The sequence below is a fragment of the Sapajus apella genome, unplaced genomic scaffold, assembly GCF_009761245.1.
Source record: "Sapajus apella isolate SASKATOON/1434 unplaced genomic scaffold, GSC_monkey_1.0 scaffold5, whole genome shotgun sequence".
NCBI lineage: Eukaryota > Metazoa > Chordata > Mammalia > Primates > Cebidae > Sapajus > Sapajus apella.
The window spans coordinates 20,475,315-20,490,339 of record NW_022436945.1 but is presented as its reverse complement, the minus strand read 5'-3'; the positions used below and the strand labels follow the sequence as shown (position 1 = coordinate 20,490,339).

The 15,025-nt window shown below is 32.0% G+C and overlaps 1 protein-coding gene and 1 long non-coding RNA gene across 9 annotated transcripts in view; one reads left to right on the top strand and one right to left on the bottom strand.

Moving 5' to 3' along the window:
* Positions 1–15,025, top strand: part of LOC116548070 — an 854,356-nt gene that overhangs the window by 530,568 nt on the left and 308,763 nt on the right. The gene's annotated exons all lie outside the window — the stretch shown is intronic.
* Positions 1–15,025, bottom strand: part of PCDH7 (protocadherin 7) — a 410,550-nt gene that overhangs the window by 208,782 nt on the left and 186,743 nt on the right. For 4 of the 8 annotated variants that reach the window (XM_032273691.1, XM_032273705.1, XM_032273712.1 and 1 more), the window contains one exon: positions 8,053–8,269. The exons of 1 other annotated variant lie outside the window; for it this stretch is intronic. In XM_032273691.1, coding sequence (XP_032129582.1) covers positions 8,053–8,269 — 217 coding nt within the window. The remainder of the gene's footprint in view (positions 1–8,052; positions 8,270–15,025) is intronic. 3 more of the 8 variants (XM_032273695.1, XM_032273707.1, XM_032273702.1) reach the window with 1 other exon arrangement.

Genomic DNA, 15,025 nt, shown 5'->3' with positions numbered 1-15,025 from the left:
TGAGACTTAATGCCAAAAAAATCTACCTGCATAAATTAAGAAAAATTTATCAGAGACAGGATTTAAAAACAAAGCAACCTATTGTCTATATTTCTGTATAAAGGGATTGTAATATAAATACCTGTATGCCTAGCTTGAATCTTGAATTAACAATTACAAAAACAATTTGCAACCGCCACAAAATAAATGAGTTTTTTTTTTTTTAAATAAAGGTAATGTAATCCAATCTACTCTATTCTAATGTAATTTAATCATCTATTTAATTTGAGTAATACAACTGGTCTTCTGAAAAGAAATATCAATAACATCAAAGGATTATTTACAGGTTTTTATTAAGTTTAAAATGCCTTATTTACAGCACATACATTTTTAGTAATTATCCATGTTTATAATCAGAGAGAAAAGGAGGACATAAAATTAATCAATTTTTAGTTTAGATCTGGATTTAGCTTCTGCCACCAATTTCATTAATGCTAAATTTCAGAGTTTTTGCACTAATTGTGTTTAATATTTAAAAAATGAAAAAAGGAAAAAGAAAGGTATTAAAAGGGAACAGTAACTTTATTAGAAAAACAGAACAAATAATCTGAGCTTATTTGGCTTCAAATGAAGCCTCCAAGCCAATATAATAATTGTTTTCAAATATATCAAAAATGAGTAAAGGGAGAGGATGTGTGGGAAAAAACATTGCAAGATCTTTTTCCTGTTTAAAATTTTATGTATAAAATAAAAAATTTTCAAAACAGGCTTTTATAATTGTTTCTTCTGTATAATTTTCCTTCCCTCCCCTGTATCTCACAGCACTCTGAACTTCTCTAATGCACTTACTACTTTCTTCATTATACTTAATTTACTGTGATCAAGGTTGTAGCTCCCAAACATAAAAACTTCCATCTTAAAGGCAGAGATTCTTTCTCATCTCCTTAAATTTCCTCAGAAAGCCTTGGTCATATTTTATTTTCAGTATTGGTTTGTTGAATCAAAATGAATAAGCAGAACTTTGACACTATATATTTGGCCCCTGAAAGGAGATAAACCTATTGTTTTACTTTGCTTTATTTGCAAGGCAAAAAATACTTATTAAACCTGCAAGAGAAGAGACAGGAATGCAGAGTGTTTTACCTTAGAAGAGGAATATCGAGATAAAATGGTTTGTCAGTAAGTGGGCTAACCTCCCTCCGAGATTGAGTACTAACTTGCTGGGTGGGGTGGCTCATGTCTATAACCCTAGCACTTGGGGAGAGGCCAAGACAGGTGGATCACTTGATTCCAGGAGTTTGAGACCAGGCTTGGTAACATAGTAAGACTTTGTCTCAACAAAAAATTAAGAAAATTACAGGCATGGTGGTGCATGCCTGTAATCTCAGCTACTTAGTAGACTAAGGTGGAAGAATTGCTTGAACCTGGGATGTCCAGGCTGCAGTGAGCCAAGAATGTGACACTGCACTCCACCCAGGGCCACAGAGCAAAACCATACATCCAAAATTAAAAAAAAAAAAAAGTACTATACTTAAATATACTTAAACAGTCAACACCCAGAGTTCCTTTAACAAATAGAAGATGGTTAAGAGTGCTATGGTTTAGCAGCGCAATTTTTTTAATACATAAATCCAGCATCAACATCAACATTCAGAGTTCCTTTACCAAACTTATATAGAGAGATTATATATAATCTATAAGCAAAACATATATAATCTATAAGCAAAACATATATAATCTATAAGCAAAAAAATAACATCAACATCTATATTATATATCACCTATATGATATATAATCTATACCTCATATAAATTATATATAATCTATAAGCAAAAAGAATTCAGATGAAAGACTGAGATAATACCTTAACTCAATAAGGAACTAAACAATCAAATGTATTATCAACAAGTGCTGAAATGCTTTGGGAGTCTGGAGGCAACAAAACCACTAACTGACCTCCAAAGTCACTTTGAGATTTGATGAATGCTCCTTCACTCTCCAAATGTCATAAGGGTTCAGCAAAGTGATCTAGCTTAAAAGGACCAAATTAGAATAAAAAGAGTAATACGGCCACACATTTTATCAGAGTTAATTGTTAATATTGAGATTAGAAAAGAAAGGACTGCGAATCTGGTAAGCATACTAATTGGACATTATTTTCAGCTCATTTTCCCTGTTAATGTGAATAATTTGCAGCAGTTTAAAGGGAAATGTACACCTGAAGAATAATGCATTCAATTAGAACACCTAAAAAAAAAAGAGAGAAGAATGTAGAAAGATCATAATGACATCTCCCTACCTTGAATGACACAGAATACAAAGAGTGGGTTGATTTGATGCCAAGAGATAGAAGACTTCCTTCCCCTCATTTTAGGTCCTTGCTATACTTATAAGTCACTACCCATGAGGACTACCCTATGGTATTTCACACACACACCCAAACAAAAAACTAACTGGAAAATATTTAAGGTGAGAATATAATTTACACTGATAATTTTAAAATGCTAAATTTGTGAGGTTGAGCATTTTATGAAGTCCTCATGATTAAGTCATTGTATTATATCAAATCTACCTAAAGTTAATAATGATCCCAACTATTTATTACTGTTATTTAAATACTAATGGTAAAACATTTTATCAATTAATAGTGAAATTACAATTCATCACTTATTTATAAATTATTACATATTATTGTCTCATTTAGTTTCTTCTGCAATCCTAAAATTTGCAGTTGAACAAAGTGAAGCTAAGAGGGGTTAGAAAAGAATACTCCTTGTAGGAGGTGAAGCCAGGTTCAAATGGATGTCATCAGATTTCAAAGCTTGTTTTGTAAACCAGTAGATTCTACTCACAGCACTGCCAATTCTTCTCTAGGACAGTACCCTCTTTAGATTCTTTTAGATTGTACTGCTCATTTTACTAGACAGCTGAGAAGCCCCTAAAGGACACATTTTAATTAGTTGAGATCTGGCTGAGAGACAGTCTTTATAATCCCTCTCTGTATATATTACTATGAAGAAATCGAAGTGAATAGCACCCTCCCAAAGTGGTGGCATACAGACCTTTGGGGGATACTTGGGCGGTAGACAGCCATGCCACAATTGACAGGAAAAGTGAAAAAAATGCAGCCTCAGTCAGACACGGGCAACTAGCGTGACACAGAGAAATGTAAAACCCTAAAAATGAATCCTTAGCAAGGTATGTTAGTCTCTTCCTGCAGAAGAAAAAAAAATAAGGTATTAGAGGCATTTGTTTTTGAGGTATTGTATTGTGCTTATGCCATTAAAAAATATATGAGGATCTTTGGAAAGATGGAAGAGGCAGCCTTGCTAGAGACATCTGTTCAATCTACATGAAATCAACACAAACCAATAACTAGACAACTTTGCCTGACAGATGTCTGCTTGAAAACTGGGTAGACAGGTGAAAAGGAGAGAGAAAGAAAAGGTTCTTTATCTCATACAAAGGTAAGCATTTAGTCTCTATTCTCATTATCCTTGGCCATATAAAAATGGTGGCTCATTCCCAATGATATTTCAAATACACTGCCATTTACTTCTAAAAGCAATATGAAATGTCCATGGTTTACTGCAGCATGTTTTACTCATCAAGGACAAGGTATAAAGCATGTAGAATGAAGAGATGAAGGAAACAGAATGAATAAAACAGTTGAGCTTAACTCATGTAAGTGTGAAAAAGTAAGAAAGTTTGGAAAGTTAAAAAATATTCGTGTACAAAAGTCACAAGTTTTTTTTTAAAGATCTGAAAAAATAAAGAGGCATAAAATGAATTAGGGATTTAGGGTAGCCAAATTTCTAACCTCACTTAACTTTTTAAAAACCTGTTTTATGGATCATCTGCTGTTTTTTTAAAATTTATTTTTTATGTTGTAATATTTAAGACAGTCTACCTAAAGAAAAGTATGTATCGTTTCCTACCATTTTTTTCATCTGTACTCTGACCAAAGTTGGCATTGTTAAGTAAGAAAATAAATGTGCTTATTCTATTGTGAAATGGCTTAATCATAATTAATGTATTTCAAGGACATTGTACCCAGGGCTTGATCAGATCTACAGATGGCTCTTGCATAATGGGATCTGAAGGAGGCTCCAGAACTATCTCCCACACTGGCCTACTATGGTGTCAACATTTCCACCCACCTGGCCAGAAATCACACCATTGGATTCAGTTCACTCCTTTGCTTTATGTAATAAACGCATTTCCTACTATTAAAATGCACTTGCTGTGTGGGTTTAGAGAAAGGCCCTAGAATCACTACTGCCCTGCCCACATTAACATATATTGTCAAATTCACTCACTAACTCACTATGAGACAAATTTCTTTATTCTATAGAGTAGAAGACTCAATAAAAATTTAATGTAAGAGAATCACAGATTGTTGGACCTGGGACTGAGTAAGATTTCAGAGTTGATTTATTAATTTCCTTAGACAGTGGCCTATCAAATGCTGATGGCAAAAGTGAGAATCCAAGCGAGGTGTTTTCCATATCTGAGCTTACTAAACGCTAATTATCATAAAGCCTTACATAGCAAAGGCAAACTGGCTTTGCAAAGATAATTTAGAGGGGGCTTTGGAAAGAACAAGTAGACCATGGGGCATGAAGGTAGGGGCCAGGATAGATACAATAGACCCAAATAAATTGTTATATACCAATCCAAGAGAAAGTCTGAAGACTACTGCATAATTAAAATAAGAGCAAACTCTTGCATAGTCAATGTTGCCTTGAATGGTATGGTGATTTTAAGCCTATTGTTTTTACTTGAATTATCAATTCATTGCAATATGCATCAATTATTCTAACATTTCCATTATCAAATGCTTTTATTACCAACTTCCCACCATAAACTCTACATGAATTATTTTATTGCTAAATGTATTTTAATGAAATAACAACCAATTACCTCAATTTTTGATCAGATTGATATTAAAATATTAGCATGAAATTATAATGTTGATGATAATTAAAGGCAAATAAATATATAATAGTAATCTTCATCACAAATAAATATATAACTAATAAGGTTTTCTTAAAATATTTTTTAAATGGTGCAATTTCTATTATTACTTTCTTGGGACCTGAGGCATTCTATAGATTTGGAACTTTAAAATAGTGGGTCTCATTCTACATCATTCTGTATTATTAGATTCCAGTGGTAAGAAATTATGTTTATTCTTAAGGTATATTCTTTTTCCTTAGCTCATAAGAGAATAAAACCTTATTCTCCATTTGGCAGTAATGTGTTTTAAAATACAGCATAAAGCTTGTTAAACAGGGAGTTAACACACAGGCCCTTTGAATGAAATTGTATTTATCATACTACAGTACAGGAGGATGATAAAGCCTTTGTGAAACATACATTTTGCTTAAATTTACCTGTTTCATTTCCTTCCTTGCATTTGTGAAAACTTACTTTTATGATTAGCTATCCTAACTTATTCCTGGTTTGTGACATTGGAATTGTATTTGTTACTGCACTGGAAATTATCTTCTAAACTTTACAATGAAAGTTAATCTCAAACACTTAGTAATAGCTGCATTGTTTCACATAGGTTAAAATGCGAGGAAAATATTTGAGGTAATAATAATAATTAGGAACTAGCACAGCATCCAAAATGATATTTTAATGGAAAGTCCAAATGAAAATCCAATACAAATCCTGATTAAAACCTAGCCAAGCAAAAAACTACAGATTACCTGGATTCCAGTTAAATGTGAAAAATGAGTACTTGACAGGTTTCAATTCCAATTCTATTTATGTCAGAATGATCCATTGATATTGAAGATGAAATTACCAGAATTTAAGCAATACAATTGTACTTTATGGCTAGATGATTAGTGTGAAAACATGGACCCAACAAAATCGTTACTCAAATGTCAACTGCTACATTTAGATCACCTAAAGGGTATCACTTCTCATTTTGTCATTACCTATAGATCAAGGCTAACATGAATCACAGCTAGTAGATGACAAATGGTCACATAAATCTGAATTTCAAGTGTTGGTCACATACAAAATCAGGAAAAATCCATTACATTATCACGGCCCTTGCTGTTGAACAGGCCTAAAAAGTGATTATAAAAAAAATTAAAAGTCTTTTTTGGAACTGTTTCTAAACATACTTTCTAGTTTATTAACAAGCTCACTGTTAAGTTTTCCATGGCATGTATGATTCCTAAAAGGTAACTGATATGTGTGTGAAATTATTCATCATTCTTTCTTATTTTAAGGGTGGTGAATCCCCATAAACTCATAAAACAGAAACTAACATTAAAAAATGACTAAAATATCAGTGGTACAAAGTCCTTTTTTAATAAAGCTGATATCAAAAAATATTTAATTATATATTCTGTTCTTTACAGTAAGAATAAGCACTTCTTAAAACAAATAAAATTATATGTTCTCATGAAAAGATAATCTCAGATGTAGTAATACCCATAAATTAAAATAATCTTGCCTTTCTAGGTATGCCCTATTTATCTATCATCTATATTGTAATTACATATATTGTAATTACATATATGTAATTATATGTAACATATTAAAATTATGTGATTAACATATATGTAATTACATGTAACATATATGTAACCACAGAATTTTTAGTTCAATTTCTTTTTCAAAATAATTTTAAACATACCTGCCTTAAATATATATTCATCAGCATTGCAATTTATACCAAAATTGTATACCCATTTAATAAATTACTAAAAAAGTTAATTCTTAAAACCCACACCAGACTCCCAACCACATAAGCACGCATCACCATACACACAGATAAGCATGCCTTTGTAGTCATAAGGCAAAATGCCATTTTAACCCTAAAGAATTAATCAAGAGGGACATCAATCATCATATCTTCTTACCGAGAACAATGTAAATAAATAATTATTTAGCATAATATAATTTAGCAACACTTTCACTTAGGGACATTTATGATATGTTATATTCTAATGTTGAATTTTAATATTCATAGGAAAACTTCCAGAAGAAAATCGGGTTTTTTTCTGCATTAATATGCTCTACTTGCGTATATATCAGCACTAAAGAAACTGGAATATAACAAAAAGTTAGTTCGCTTGGGGGGTTGAGATGATAAAAGACATAAATCCATTTCAAGTTTTACTATGGATAAAACGTGTGTGATTCCTCTTCCTCTCTCTATATAACCGTATCTTTCTTCATATTTGAAAGAATAATGAAGTTAGGATGAATTTTACCATTCCATTATTTGACACAAACTTATTCCTCAGGCATTTACTTATGACTCAAATTCCAGAAAATAAATTGCCAAATTATCTCTGGGAATATAGACAAAAGTGAAAAGTTTTATAAGTGTTATTTGCAATCTAAATGTATAACTTAAAGGAAAGTGTATAAAAGGCCAATTGTGGTAATTATGAGAATCACCTCACAACAGGATAAAAATATGGAGTATTATGATTATTTTCCTTCCTTTCTCTCACATAAAAATGAAAAAAAAATCTTATATTTAAATAAGAGGGAAATTCTAATAGCATTTATTGTATACTATGGAGAACAAAGTAGTGCTGTTCTCCTTTGACTCTATTCAGTGATCACTGGAAGGGAGAGGTTTGAAACACTTTTCTAAACATCTAAGACAAGAAAAGGTAGAGCAAGGTGTGTTTCTTTCATTTCTTTTCACGAAGACTGGACAGTTGCAATTGAAGAAATAGTTGCATGACAAAATGAATAGAAGAAAATAATCAGACAAGGCCTTTCTTGGTTACTATTGTTTAGGTATTCTGTGCTTATTTAGCTTTCTTCATGGTGTGCCCTGTTCTAATTTATTTCTAAGTGCGTTTATTTCTGACAGGATGTTTTAAAATGATGGTGCAATTTGGGTGAATTTTATCTACAGAGTTATGATCCTTTATTTGGCATTTCTGTATTTTAGCAAATATTTATCAGTTAAAGTACAATGGTTTTAGTGTCAGCTATTTTATTTCGGGTTTAGACTGACCTTCACAAGTCTACTTATTACAGCTCACTAGCGTGATTATGTGTGTGGATGTTGTGTTTGTCCCTACCATTTTCCATATGCTCTGCCTCACCAACACTGCCATCCGGCGTGGTCCTTTCATAGTTGTCCTCTGGGAGTGGAAGGGCACCCAGTCTTGGCCCTGATGAACTCTTACTGCTTGGTGTTTCTGACTCCTCCAGCCCGCTGTCATAGCAACTCTGCAGTGACCCCTGATGTGGGTCCTGAGGCTGACTCACAACAGAAAACGTCACTCTACGAAATGGCTGCAAAAGAAAAGATTCTGAATGTCACTACGATGTAAGATTGTAAATGATCTTATTTAAAAAATACATAAATTACATACATTAAGGTCTACTGGTAACTAATCCAACACAAAATGAATAGATATGTTGAAATCAATTTAGTTAACTATGTATTATCTAAGGCAATATCTAGAGCTTAGATTTTATTATGGAGAAAATGAAAATTCCCTTTCAGAAACAGAGATTTAAAAAACAGCAATTTCACTAAAACATACATTTAAATCTGATATGTTAGTTTCACATGTTCAACTTTTTTCTATTCCATAGTCTTCACTTCAGATATGCTTTTCACAAATAAGACTCTAAAAAAACAAGTTCAATGATTTGTGAAGACAGTAAATACTGAACTAATCCATTACAAGAAGACTCAATTTATACATACTTTGTCTATATAATTCAAAGTCATAAAATCAAATAGGTTGGCAGTTGACTTAAACTATTCAAAGTACAGCTGACAAATAGAAATTTAGATGCAGTGCTAAGAAATAGAAATATGTTTATTACATCAATCCTATAAAAATATTGCCTATTGACCTTGAAATTGTAAGTCATACTAAGACAATAAAGTTTCCCTAAAAAGTGAGTAGAAAATAAACTATAAAGATTAATTGCATGTGCTTAATATTACTGTTTGTGATTTTTTCAAAAATGTAAAATCATGTATAGTCTTTAATTTATATTTTTAAAATTTTATGAAACTTTATCCAATTGAACCCCACAATTTACTATGTTACTGACAATGGCTAGACTGAAGATTTACTATGAAAGTTATTTGCAGATTATCGTAGATAACCACAAAATAAAATGGAAAAAAAAAAAGGCTCATTAAAGGAACAATTCAATGCCATGTATTGACAGTGGTACACAAGAATAATACTTTGGAAAAACATATAAAAACGTCCTGTAATGTCCGTTTGAGATTATCCTTGGCAATAGTTGTATCCATAAAGCTGTTGCATGAATTTGAAATGTCAGAAGTGTACATATTTTTAAACTTATAACTCAGGCTGTTTCCTTTTACTACAAAGTATAAAATTAATGTTGCTAGAAAATAGTGAAAGGTTACAAAACCATTTTTTGCGCCTTTATAATTTGAATGTTCATAATACAAATTACTAATCACTATGTGAACTAGTAGAATTTTAGAAATATTAAGGATTATTTGCACATGGTACGTTATTAATGGGAAAGCTAAGAAGAGTTATAACATCTCCCCCTAATTTATAAAGTCACTTTGCTAAAGACAAACACATGCTTCCATAAAATTTCCCTTTATTTTGTCATAGATGGAAGACTAGCTGAAAATACTGTGAATTACTGGTATTTTTAACCCAGTAGCTCACTTTTCATGTTCTTATTTGACATGTACAATCTTTACAAAATCTCCCTTTTTATTCTAATTCAAAGTCAAATAGCTGAATCTTAATATGAAAAGAAAACATTTAATTCATGTTCTCTTCTTTATAATGTTTTACTTAGTAGGAACTGCGGTATTTAAAAACAATTATAAATATTTTCATATGCATAGTATATATGTTATGGATTTAAATTTACTGACAATAAATTTCCTAGAAATATTATTCTTATTTCACTAAAAATTATATTTCTTTACAGTAATATAATTGTGATATTTTATCTCATATTAAAAAAACAACTTGTATTCTCATTTTTAACCTGTGTGTACATATTTTCTTTTCTCCCACCCCTCGCCCACCCAACTTCTTATGCCCAGCTGCCTGCAAACTGTCTTAGACTGTTTAATGTTTTTGGTCTCACCTTGGAAATGAAACCACTGGCAGTCTCCTAAAACCACATTGCTCTACACAGAGAAAATATTCAGTAAATACTTCTGAAAAATAAAATTTTAATGACAATGTTGAATTTAGCCAAGACCTTCAAGGGTCAGGCAGACATATTATCATTTAAAAACATAGCGATGGGTTTAAAAGCAAACAAACATATAAAAAGAGCAAAGAGGGTCAACTGCTGTTCTTAATTCTATTTTAATGACTTTCAAATCTTTTAGAATATTTTTGTTGACAGAAGAAGAAAGTTCAAAATGAATACAAAAATACAAATGATATACCAATAAATTTAGAAACAGAAAATAAGAAATGATGAGAAATGGGGCTTCATTTTGATATAAAAGTAGGAAAAAAAAAGAGTGCTATTTGGGTGAAGCAGATAATTTTGGAATCTGTGCTTACACGTTTATTCCACCAAAAGTAGATAAGCTAGCAGAGAAATAGGTGACAGCTATGTTTTTAATAAAAAATGTTAACAATAAAATAATGATTTTTCTGTAATGTATTATATAATGACTGCTATAAACCTATGCATTTTGTTTTCTTGATTTCCTACCCTATGTTGACTGTTTATATTTTAATCTCCATAAATTATTTTAGAAGAATGTCATAATTTAATAATATTTAGATCTATTTATATATTAGAAACTACTTAGATTCATCAGTTCTTCCTTTCTTGTATGCTTTGCATTAAAATAATATCTGAATAAATAAAAACATAACTCACAATAAATATTCAAATTAAAATGTATTACACAATGGAATTATAATACATCGCACCTATGATTTTAATCCACATTTAAAATATTCCATTAAAATGCTACAGTAGGACATCAGCATTATATCACTAGCTCTTCAAATTCATTCTGATAATTTTGAATAGCAAATTTTTGTGGCCAAGTATTTAAGTTGGCAATGTGAACCAAATTAATATGGAAGCCTAAATTCTAAAAGATACCCCATTGATGCAAGTGTTAAGATTTAATTTCAATAGTATGTCAGACATACAGAGTTAGATGAAATGAGAGAAAGAGAGACAGAAAGAGAAAGAGTGAGAGAGAGGCAGACAACTGAGTCTTGAAAAGATGGTCCAGTTTTACAGCAAAGTTTATGACGCCATATTCATATTATTTATATACTCCGGAAAGATTGACTAAAGCAGAAATGTAAAGCAGAGTGTCAACTCCTGGCAGAGAGAATAAATTTGCATTATATATGTGACTGTCATTTTGTTAATTACTGATACTCCAAAGTAGAATAGTTTAAGTGATAATTCTTCAACCTAGATGTGCCTTAGTATCACCCAGAGAACTTGTGAAAAAGCCAAATGCCAATATTTGGTCCCAACCTAAATTCAATGAATCAGTATTCAGGGCAGGACCAGAGATCTGGAATATATAAAAATCTCCCCAGCTGATGAGAGCAGAAATGAATGAAAAATCTTACTGTGAGGAAGAACATAGAGGTTCAATAAAGCAATGTGCTTCAGGAAGATAGCTGGTTCTCAAAGTGTATAAAATAGTTTCCAGGGAGAGTCAGTAGACTCCTGGTTCCATCTTGAGACTTAAAAGTATGGTCATAAAGACCTTTTGTAAATTGCAGTGTCTGAACTTTGTATTTCTCTCTGGGGTGATAAATGATTTTGTGTTCTATAAATGTAAATTGTTCTATCAAATAGAAGAGAAAGCAAAAGAAAACAACAGAGCTTGAGGAAGAGCTAGTCTACCAGCTCTTTGAAACTGTGAAGACAAGCTGGAGACTTGAATAAGTATTGCAAGATGGAGATCTTAAAGAAAATGATTCCAAAAATTGTGGATGGGGTGTGTGAAAGAATTAAAACCAGAGAGTGAAAAATCAAAGAATTTCTTTAGGTAAGTTAATGATCTAAATAAAAGGCCAATAATGAAGACATTTTCTGACACTTCCTTATGAAAGAGGAGGATGAAATGCTGAAGGCAAAAGATTATGCTAGGAAAGAAAGTATAATGAAAGATTTACCTAGCAGGAGGTAAGGCTGAGAGAAGGTGGTGGCAGTGAAAATGGACAGCAAGGTCATTATAAAGAAAGCCCACGTAGCTGATTGGATTGAGTCATTAATTCACTAGACCTGCATTTATTTTATGCCCATTATGTTCCAGCGTTTTGAGGATAGTCCAATAATGATTCTACACATTTAAGAAACTCAAAACCTTCTAAGTCTATAAAGGAACAGAAAACATAATGTGATCAAGTTTCCAGTAAAATGGAGGCATAAAGAAGATGCTGTAACACTTACTCAGAAATTTAGGGCAGGCACTGCAAAGGCAGTGGTATGTGGGTTGAGACCTCTAAAAGAAATTTGATAGGTAATATATATTTCGGGGTTGATTATAGATTCCATATTGCTAGAAGCAAACAATTTTTTATAAAAAGGGTAACAATGAAAAGCAGGTCACTTTCAAAACTCAGATGTCAAGGAAGCAGAACATTTCCAGAAAGGAAATCTATATGATCAAAAGCATCAGAAACATCAAGAAGGACGCTGACTACCACATGCCCATTGGATTTAGCCTTCAGAAGGCCACTGTGGCTATAGTGTCTCTAAACTCTGGGAAACAATTGTAGATTGGACCAAAAGAAGCAGAAGATTGACTTGTCAATAAATGGAGAAATAAAGAAAGTGGGAAAAGTACTACTACTCTTAAAAATATGACAAAAGAGAAAAATAGAGTCAAATTTAAAACAATGATTGAGGTAAAGCTTCTGATTTATTTATCTACATTTTTGTCTTTCTTCGTTGGCACTGAAGAAAGTTTGCTTTAAGATTAATATTTGGAGATGTAAGCAAAAAGGGGTGCTCAACAACAGAAGGTGGGAGCAGAATGGAAGAGAGCAAAGACAAGCTAACTAGAATTAAGAGGGAAATAACATCAAAAGAATTACAAAAACAGTAGAATATTTTGAGGAATTTTCTTAATGGGGGCTTGTGTGCATGTGTGTTTAATGGGAAAGAAAAAGCACACAAAAAATAACAGAACAAGAAAAGAATTCTATTCCAAGAAACCGTATGTGACCTTGAGGACTAGGTTAGTTGATCTTTGGTTCTTGTGCCTTAGGGTCAGAGTCTATAAAATGGAGATAATACCTGCCCCTTGCTAACTTAAGTTGTCTCAGAATTAATGAGATAGTTTATAAAAAGAGCCTTAAGCTCCCTCAAAGACATGCACTATAAAAGGTTGTATACCTCAGGCCACAGCTCCAAGAGCAATCTCCCATTTTTTCAAAAAAAAAAAAAAAAAAAAAAAAAAAAACTTTTTAATGAAAATATACAGCTGAGTAAAACTTCTAAATAGAATTTCTGAAATTCATACAAAATTTCATACCTAATTATCCTATTGATGTGCTACAATTTTATTGTTCTAAATGCAAATTATTTATAACGCAAATATGTACATACAATAATGCTCAAAATTTTTAAAAGCTATTTGAATTGAATCATTCATTAAGCAGGAATATTTCTCTATTCAATTATTTTGGAATGGTATTTATCAACTATTTTTGTCTCCATTATGACATACTAGAGACTTTCACTTGAGGAAATACCCTACTACAGGCACTACTCAGACGTTTTAGAGTTTGCTACAAATATATTCAAAGGTAAACTCTAGATAATGTACAATTCCTGGAGCACTGTATGTACCATCACTCTCACTCTAAGCCTCCAGCTGATGCAAATGCAGTAGAGCTGACACTTTTAAACTACTGTCTACTTAAAACCAACATTGTTCACTCATTATTTAATTTTATTCACTTTATTTTCTGGAAATCTAGTGGTCACACGAGTAGGCAAAGGTGTTAATGGAGAGGTCCTCTATCTGCCTTGCTTGCTCTTCTGCTGTCCGGAGACCTGGGCAGGGTGGTCTTTTCAGAGCCTCCCCTCTGCCCTAAAATGTGGGTTAGCCTAAAGGAAGGGGTATGCGATTACAGTGATCATTTCTGAATGAAATTAATCTCAGAGACTTAACAGGGCAACACACCAAATTGGGGTTTATTAAATTGACTGCTGTGGGGTGTAATGTGGAACATATTCAGTAAATGCATTTGTGTTCGATTGTTTTGTTTTCTGTAAACAGATGTTAAAATGGGCATATTGGTGAACTGGAGATCAAGAGAATGATTGCCTGCTTAGATGAAGAGAGGAATTATAATCCATTGGGATTACAGAAAGAAGGCTTCTGTTCTAATGACAGTATTGCAAAGGATAAGGCACTCATGAAGGGAAAATGAGGTGAACATTTGATTCATTATTCCCTTCCGTAAAATTGCATCTCCATGATTGAAAATATAAAGTACCTAGCAGTCACCCTAAATTTAGGCAGTGGACAGATTTACAGTTGACGTGAGAAGCTCTCACAAACTACTTTTTTTCAAAAATAAACTAGCAGCCAAATTCTCTCCTCCTCTCCACCCAGAAAGGTCAAGAAAAGTTAAATCCACACATTTCATATTCACTAGAAGACACAAACAATTTTCTAAAGTGTCCATATTTTTAAATCTCTAGAAAGCAGAAGTCAAATTGTACTATAACAACTTCCTTATTTTTATTTTATTTTGTGGATTCATTTTTAATATTTTTTTAATTTTAGAGAACCTTATAACCACTCTCCCTTTTTGAAAGTACTGATATAGTAACATTTACTACTTATAATCTGCATATTTGAGGAAGCAAATTTTGAAATTAACATTATTACTAATATTAATGTTATGTTATTAATATATTCTGCTTTCAGAATACAATGATTGCAAAATACGTATAACATTCACAGGCGTTATCTATTTAGCCATAGAGACTAGAAGAATATTTATAAATATATATAATAACAGTATTAAAACCTTTCTTTTCATCCATCCTGGTTAGATTAGAAAGTAACCA